Below are 9,221 nucleotides of genomic sequence, written 5' to 3' on the forward strand. Positions count from 1 at the left end.
ACACACAAAGGTGAATGGACTAGAGATAGAACGAAAGTAAAATATAAAAAATATAAAAATAAAAAATAAATAAATGTAAAGAAAGCTATAGATAAAGATAGAGAAACAACCCCTCTTTAAGTGGCGCTAAACCAGCACCCGTTGATATGACAAGCATGCATGGCAACCGTCATAGCACGTTCACATGTCGGGCAATTTCAATACAATGGAAAAATGTTACACAAGTGATACACAAATAACAAGCAAAAAAGTAACAGAATATAGTAATGTACCTTAACTTCCACCGTGAAGATTAAGAACATGAAACAGACCGAAAAAGGAGATAAGCGTCAAGTAGGAACAAGAAAAGCGGGTGTGCAACAACGTAGTCATATCTCATCAAGCTCTGTTATATTTTTGAGTTTAGGTAAAAAGTCCTTAGTATGTAGACCACACTCGCTTAAAGACGGGAACTCGGCCAAGGATTCCGTGAGACGGAGGCGGAGTCGTATCGGAGCGATGGTATGACACCACCATGCAACAACAAATAAAAAGAGAGAGAGCCCCCACTATCTTGTAGTGAAATTAAACGTGGGTTCTTTGTGTGCGTCCATAAACGCGGCATTCCGAGGGGGGACCATCAATGGGATAGAGGTTACATTGCCTCCTTATAAGAGGCATATGTGAACCTCCAAAATAAGATGGTCTAAGTCCGTGCCGTTAAAAGTCCATGTAATAGGTAGTTTATTGTCGGGAGTCACATAGCCCAACTGTATGGGGGGCCATTGGCATCCGGTTTATAAACTGTTATAGTTTCATTAGACAGCCATATAAGGTTATCAGCACACGTATCAAAGGGACAGGAGGATCAAGGGAGAAGCAAAACCCTCAATCTATGAGGCATATGTCTCCCACAATCCTCTGTATTAGCATAACGTACATTGTTACAACAGGCTTAAGCAAATTTAGGGGGAGGGAGGATCATTATGTTCGTCACTTGCAAGTGTTATTCTCAAATATAAGCAAGGTTTGTTGAGGTCATTGAGGTAAATTGTAAGAGCATTGGAGATATGACAAACCAGAAACAAAGTAACAATAACACCACTGTGTAGAATATCAACGATACATAGTGACAGATCTAGATACAACAGTACACGAAACAAAAGAGGAAGGAGCAGATCCATTAGAGGAAATAGACAAAAGACAGAGGGTCAGCAATTTAACAATATAAGGCGGATTATTCAATAAATATCAACCTAAATTATATCTCACAAATATGCAACAAGGCATAAATCTTATATACATACATTATAAATGAAGATCTGTATTATGCATGAAACCTGGCAAGAGTCTTTATGGTAAGTAAAAAGAGGCGTATGACACAAGTTCGTTTAGACCACTAGGGTTCAAGGTATTCAGCCTATGAATCCAACGTAGTTCGAGTTGTAAAATGGCAGGTCTGCCATTCGACTTGCCCTTAAGAGTGGAAAAGCAGACACACCGTTGGCTCTACACTTCCTGACACACCAACATTCACTTGCCAGCGTCCGCAGCATGATCATTGACCATGTCCCTCAACCAGTTCGGGGAGGAAACAGGGAACAGATGCTTTTACAACTCGAACTTGCCAGTTTTCATGCATAATACAGATCTTCATTTATAATGTATGTATATAAGATTTATGCCTTGTTGCATATTTGTGAGATATAATTTAGGTTGATATTTATTGAATAATCCGCCTTATATTGTTAAATTGCTGACCCTCTGTCTTTTGTCTATTTCCTCTAATGGATCTGCTCCTTCCTCTTGTTTCGTGTACTGTTGTATCTAGATCTGTCACTATGTATCGTTGATATTCTACACAGTGGTGTTATTGTTACTTTGTTTCTGGTTTGTCATATCTCCAATGCTCTTACAATTTACCTCAATGACCTCAACAAACCTCGCTTATATTTGAGAATAACACTTGCAAGTGACGAACATAATGATCCTCCCTCCCCCTAAATTTGCTTAAGCCTGTTGTAACAATGTACGTTATGCTAATACAGAGGATTGTGGGAGACATATGCCTCATAGATTGAGGGTTTTGCTTCTCCCTTGATCCTCCTGTCCCTTTGATACGTGTGCTGATAACCTTATATGGCTGTCTAATGAAACTATAACAGTTTATAAACCGGATGCCAATGGCCCCCCATACGGTTGGGCTATGTGACTCCCGACAATAAACTACCTATTACATGGACTTTTAACGGCACGGACTTAGACCATCTTATTTTGGAGGTTCACATATGCCTCTTATAAGGAGGCAATGTAACCTCTATCCCATTGATGGTCCCCCCTCGGAATGCCGCGTTTATGGGCGCACACAAAGAACCCACGTTTAATTTCACTACAAGATAGTGGGGGGTCTCTCTCTTTTTATTTGTTGTTGCATGGTGGTGTCATACCATCGCTCCGATACGACTCCGCCTCCGTCTCACGGAATCCTTGGCCGAGTTCCCGTCTTTAAGCGAGTGTGGTCTACATACTAAGGACTTTTTACCTAAACTCAAAAATATAACAGAGCTTGATGAGATATGACTACGTTGTTGCACACCCGCTTTTCTTGTTCCTACTTGACGCTTATCTCCTTTTTCGGTCTGTTTCATGTTCTTAATCTTCACGGTGGAAGTTAAGGTACATTACTATATTCTGTTACTTTTTTGCTTGTTATTTGTGTATCACTTGTGTAACATTTTTCCATTGTATTGAAATTGCCCGACATGTGAACGTGCTATGACGGTTGCCATGCACGCTTGTCATATCAAAGGGTGCTGGTTTAGCGCCACTTAAAGAAGGGTTGTTTCTCTATCTTTATCTATAGCTTTCTTTACATTTATTTATTTTTATATTTTTTATATTTTACTTTCGTTCTATCTCTAGTCCATTCACCTTTGTGTGTTGTACGGTTTGTAACATGTTTGCACATTCTATGAGTGGTTGTCTGATAAGTTAACACTCGCATATGTGATTTAAATAATATTGACGTCACATACCTACGACACTAGTGCACGCTCCCGCCATATTTTGTATTTAGGTTTGTTCTCACTACGCTGCTTGTTACTTTGAGAAAGGCTGGTCTTCCAGCCGAAACGTCAGTCTTTGTGATTTGCCTGAAATAAATTCTTTTGCTTAATATAAGTCCTGTGTGAAGCGGTTCTATGTGCCTTGGATTTCTATGCTACTTTTTTGGACTGCACCCAGGTGATGGATCCTTTGTTATTCGTGAGTGCAGATCCGTTTGATGTTTATATATATATATATACATATACAAGCACATACATATACATATGTAAATAATTTACCCCCTACTAAAAACTAAATATAGAGAATAATGTACCTCTTATTAAAGTTGTAAAAAAAGTTAAAATATTAGTAATATATTGGTAAAATATTAGAAGTCACCCCTAGTCACAAGCACAGAAGTCAAATAATAACATGAACCATGTACACTGTAAAATGTATCCTTACAATGAATCTTTACTGATGTAGTCCATTATAATTAGTGTTAAGTGAGGTAACATGTCATGTGACATCTAAATTTGTGTATTATAAAAAAATATGTACCCCATATTAAAGGTTAGCTCAGAGTTCCATGACCTGTATAAAAGCAATCAGTATTTAGCCTTTTTTGCATGGTAATTGAATTACTTGGTGACTTCTAATATCCTTATAATTTAGAGTAAGGGGTACATTATCCCTTATAATACATCAGGTGTCCCTGTATATCTCAGCCTGCAGCATTGTGCTTTTAAATGGGCACAGAACCCGTCAGTGACTTCTACGATCCCCATCATTTACAATAGGGGGTAAACAATTCCCTATATAATTTACAAGTTGATCAAATATACACATTCCATACTAAAACAGTTATATTGAATGCACGCTTGACTTGTCAGAATACACACATACCCTCATTTTCGAACATGCGTCCTGTGTTGACTCTGTACCTCTCAGCTCTTTGATCAGCATTGAACCTAAATACTAAAATAAAAGTATATTAATATATGTGTAACAATAACCTACCAATCAATACACACTGGGTTTGTCTAGGTAACACAAAATGTCAGTGTGATAGAAAAATAAAGTTTCATAATCAAAATAACAATTGGGTTGACTAGAAAATTTACTTCTACCTTGTTAGCTAGCTTCATGCATGTGCTCCACTTCACCTACCGGCTTTACCTCCTCAAACTGGAAGCCAGTTGCTGAAGAGGATTTTCTAACCCCTTGTGTTTTTTAACTCAGCATGCTTTATTGCTGGATGGAAAACAACACCCAGGTCAGCTATAAATCTACAAAGTCAGTCCACGCATTCCTTTACCTGCTCACAAGCACTTACAGCAATAAGGAAGTAACACTGTCAATGTGCACCCTCCCCCTAAAAGTAATTTGCAGGAATGTTAAAGAAGAAACAGAAAGCTTAAAAGGAGCTAGAAAATCTTTTTTAAAGCTGCAGGAACTGGCTTCTGGTTTGAGGAGGTCATGTTGGAAGCTGGTGTGGAGCACACACGTATGGTCTGGTACACTTGAAGTCGCCCTATCTCCTTTTTTGAGGACAGGAAGAGAACATTTTTAAAGGTAATTTTACATAAAGCACTTGAAATAAGAAACATTGTGCATGGTTGATGCAGTTAGAGGGGTATAGAATAGATTTTGAACTTAATAATTTTTAGTGTTACTGTTCCTTTAACATAGTGAATGAATAAGTTGCTTATATGAGGTGCTCCTCATATGTGGTGTGTTTGGACTTAACTCATTCACTTACACTATGTGACACAATGGATCTGAATGATAATGGGGTGCAGCCTTTCTACAGATCACTTGATCTACTCCTCATATCTACATGTGCTATCTTGTAATTGGTTTATTTACATAATGTTACATCATATTACCTCATACTTCTGACCTTACTGATTTCAGTTATACAGTGGGACACATTTAATTAGTTAAAAGGATAGAATCAGCCATATTTTGTTATAACTAAAGTGATTTAGTTACACCATGCGGCCTGCATTAATTTAACAATGGTGTACGTGGGTCCTTCCTGTAACAAAAAGTCATTCCTAATTCCTATGAAAATATCATGTGACACATTCAATAAGAATGATAGGTAAATGGGTGGGGCCTGTAACAAGTAGAAAATATGAGGTCTTCTAGGTGTGTTTTGACCTAAGTAAATCAGTGACATATAAAAAAGAATGATATACAGCAGGTCCTTCTGGTGATCAAGAGCAGAGAGGACAAGCCAAGGTCCAGTGTCTAGGGTGACACTGGACTGAAATACAGCCCTTCCTATGACAAGTAAAAAATATGAGGTGTCCCTCTTATCTAGATGTGTTTTAGTTTAACTTTTTACTACTGTGCATGATATAACATAAAATGATGGGTTAAATTGCTAAAGCATGTATATAAAAAAATATGTGATGTGTTTCCAGGGGCGATTTTATGACACAAGCCTCTCTGAGGTGGCTCCTGCAATGAGCACCTCTGCTTGTTTAATACTTTTTCCTGGGCCAGAGGGAGTAGTGGTGGTGTAGAGAGAGCACTTGTGCTAGTTTAATAACTGGACAGTCCGTTCTTAACATTGCCAGGAGCAGATTTTCGCCGTCCCTGGTGTGCTCACCTCATGGCAACAGAGCCCCTGTGTGTTCCCTATATTTTGATGTTTTTTAAATTAATTCTTTCATACATTCAAATAGAATGATGTGTACACTGCAGGGATTTAATAAGATTACTGTTGTTTTTTTACTTCACTAATTTTATTTATACCATGGGACACATTTAAACAGAATATATGGGTCAAGTCAAATCACTGGAAACCATAAAAACAGCTGATTGGAACATGTGATTTCAAGGTATGGTTCATGGCATTTGCAAAACACATTTAATGGTAGTAAATACTCAGCACAATAAGGGATTATAACACATACCTAATAAGGACAATAAGGGATTATGACGCATATAATGCTTATTTAAGTGTACACATATGGTCCTATGGTTGTGAATTTCAAATTATATTGGTTTAACTTGTAAAAAATGACACTGGTGCCACATAAACTCTTTCATACAGTGAGGAAATCATACCTATACTCCATAATTAAGCTTTGTATTATTTTTCAAGCATTCATTTATTTGGCCAGTAATTATATGGATTACAGCGATGGTTCGAACAAATCACAAACATTTAGATTAGTGCTTGTATTAGCCAGTTTGGCTAATTAGTGTGCCAATGACAGATAAGCGTAAGTTTGATAGGAGATATGAAAACTGCTGTATTATCTTTTTTAATATGCCTAAATGATCACTACTAAATTAACATATGGATTTTGTAAGTATTGCCCATAATATGTATAGAGTTCAGATATTTTTAAAAAATATTTTTAAATGTTTTACCTAAAATGCAATAAAGTGAAGAAAAAAAAACAAAACATAAGTGCACAGTATACCTTTGTCATCACAGACCAGGAACACTGGGGGTGAGGAACGGGATTTACTATGGGTCGATATTTTCCCCCAAATGGCATGCTCTAGACAAAGAAAAACATACTAGACATTTTCTGAAACTAGACAAACAAAGGAATCCTTCTAGCGGATCAAACAAAATCTGTCCCCAGATATCATGTCATCCATAAAAATAAAAAAAACAGGAAAACAGCCTTAAAGTACCAGCCTCCTTTCCATGCTTTTATATTCAGACATTTATTTTTATTGAATACATATTTATTATATGTATTTGTATTCCTTTACAGTTTTTTTTATATAACTTTAGGTAAACTTCAGGTTTACAAGAATAATTTTAATTAAAAAAATTAGCAATTATAGATTTTTTATTTTTTAACATTTCTAATTAGAGGCAGTGCTTTAAAGATGAACTCCTTAATTTCAGTGCAAAAAAAATTGTCATCAAAAATAGCATTTATTGCTCAGGAATAAAAAATAAAAGTCTGAAATGAAATCTAAAATAATCAGTCGCAAATTTAATTTGAATTTAAAAAGCCATGCTAGTTCTTGACTTTTCCAGAGAAATAAATGCACTTTGACTTTTTACCACTGAATAGTTCATGCTGTAATAATTGCAGGGTAAAAGACAACTTCTTCTTAAATCAGGGTTTTATGCCACAACCTAAAATGGTTAATGTTCCCATTGCAAGGGAAACTGTCTCTAAAATAAATGCTGCTTGTATTTGAAATATTTTTTTTCCAAAGAGCATATTTGTGAAAAAGTTCACCAGAGCTGAAATCCATGGCTCTCTGTTCACTTGTATCAGACTCCTATAAAAGTTACTGGAAAATTGTGGTGGCCTATACATTCACCCTTTGATATCTATGCCCCCAAGAGGCTATATTATACTTGACATCACTAGATTAGCTTGCATGCCTTGGTACAATTTCTTTGTAGGCTTCAAGACATTGAAGTGATGTTTTATTACAAATTAAAGGACATGTAAAGCCTACATTTACCTACAATGTATATCAGTTGGGCACATCTCCCCCACCTAAATGGCATCATTTGTACTGCATATATCCCCTTTTTTTTCTAGCACCATCACATTTTCGTAAAGCAAATAGCAGTTTTCACCCAGTGGCCATTATTCCTCTGATACATAGTCAGATACATTTAAATCTGCAAGCAGCATACACACACAGATTCTTATTCAGCATACATTTCAGCTCACACAGGCGGAACTGTCTTTGATAACATTTCTGCTTTGTTTGAGCTGAGCTCAGGAGAAAAAATTGAAGCAGACAGCTAGAGCTGAGGTTCTATGGGAACCAGCAATGCCATCTTTTCACTGGCTGCTAGACTGGAGGGCGTGTTTAGTAATCTGAGCTTAGGACAATTGAGCATGCCCAAAAGCCAACAGCTAAAGCAAATTCCAGAGGGAGGGGGCTTATTGGGTTACAGGAGAAAAAGGAAATCTAAGTGATAAAGGGGACAATGCAGCCTTACTATTAACCTCTGGACAACCAGTGTAGCAGGTATTGAATGATTTCAAGGAGGCTGTTCACTGATTAAATTTTTGTGTGGGGGGTTTACATGTCCTTTAAAAAGTATTGACCAGTTCATTAAAATTTGAAATTATGTTTTGTGTGTGATTCATAATCACAACAAAAATAAGGATTTTATCTATTTTTAAATTTGTGAGATTTACAAATAAAACAATTTAAAATTTGAATAAAAACAATTACATTTTGAATTAAAAAGATTGTCCAAACTCAAATTTTAGAGATTTATTTATTAAATGATTTATTTTACATTTAAAAATGTTATAACAAGTAGTGACAAATGTATTAAAATTTTAAATTGTGTTTTGTGTGTGATTTAGAATCATAACAAACAATAGAGGATCTAAACTTTTTTTAAAATTTGTGTTTTTAAAATTTACCAATCATAAAAATCTAGAATTTGAATAAAAAATATTTTAAATCAATAATTTTTGATTTTGAATTGTCCAAACTCAAATTTTAGAGATTTATTCATGAAAACAATACAGGAGTCAGTGGAGGCATACTTGCAACATTCAAGCTATTTTTTTTTTTTTTTTTTAATTTTAAACAGTCAAATATACTAGTGATAAAGAAAATGAAATTGTGATCACAAAAAGCTCAGTTTATTTTTAATGCAATTTTTCCCACAATTTGTTTTTGAAAATGTATAAATGTCTCACTGTATATAAAAATGGTCCCTATAAAGAATATTCAGTTCAGTCAAACAATGGTGACCCTTAAATAATGAGCTGCAAACCAGTCTATCACCTATAAGCAATTTGTATTCCAGTGACAGTTTCCATTTCTCAAAGGGTGCAGTATGACAACAATAGTAGTTAATTTAGTGCATTTTGTCATGTTATTCAAGGTAAAAATATTTTAGTGAAGGCCGCTCATCCCTTTCTGTCTTAGCTTGAAAGAGAGTTGTAAAGTATTAGCCATATTGAATAATTAGATCTCAAGAGACCCAGGTGCAGATCCATGCATTGAACACATCAGGATAAATAGAATTTATTATTAAATGTAATTTTCCCAATGCAGCCATTCCAGATAAAATGATTTAAAATGATACTGACATGAAAAAATTACTCTTTAAAATATGAATGTACATAAAAAGCTACCTATAGGTCATGTTAATCATTTTTCACTTATAGTGCTGGTTTTGTAAGTACATGTATAGGACCCATTATTGCTCGGGACGAAGGGTATTT

The 9,221-nt window shown here is 35.6% G+C and overlaps 1 protein-coding gene and 1 long non-coding RNA gene across 9 annotated transcripts in view; one reads left to right on the forward strand and one right to left on the reverse strand.

Moving 5' to 3' along the window:
* Positions 1–9,221, reverse strand: part of anks1b (ankyrin repeat and sterile alpha motif domain containing 1B) — a 203,045-nt gene that overhangs the window by 23,154 nt on the left and 170,670 nt on the right. For 4 of the 8 annotated variants that reach the window (XM_031898696.1, XM_031898695.1, XM_031898697.1 and 1 more), the window contains 2 exons: positions 6,468–6,548; positions 3,931–4,002 (listed from right to left, as the gene is read on the reverse strand). In XM_031898696.1, the coding sequence (XP_031754556.1) occupies positions 3,931–4,002; positions 6,468–6,548 (153 nt within the window). Of the gene's footprint in view, positions 1–3,930; positions 4,003–4,154; positions 4,436–6,467; positions 6,549–9,221 lie in introns of those variants that run through there. The other 4 variants (XM_031898698.1, XM_031898701.1, XM_031898699.1 and 1 more) reach the window with 2 other exon arrangements.
* The window catches only part of LOC116409694, a 31,875-nt gene continuing 27,102 nt past the window's right edge, over positions 4,449–9,221 (forward strand). The window contains exon 1 of the long non-coding RNA XR_004221917.1: positions 4,449–4,599. This is a non-coding gene — a long non-coding RNA (uncharacterized LOC116409694). The remainder of the gene's footprint in view (positions 4,600–9,221) is intronic.

Source organism: Xenopus tropicalis, chromosome 3 (genome assembly GCF_000004195.4).
Source record: "Xenopus tropicalis strain Nigerian chromosome 3, UCB_Xtro_10.0, whole genome shotgun sequence".
Lineage (NCBI taxonomy): Eukaryota > Metazoa > Chordata > Amphibia > Anura > Pipidae > Xenopus > Xenopus tropicalis.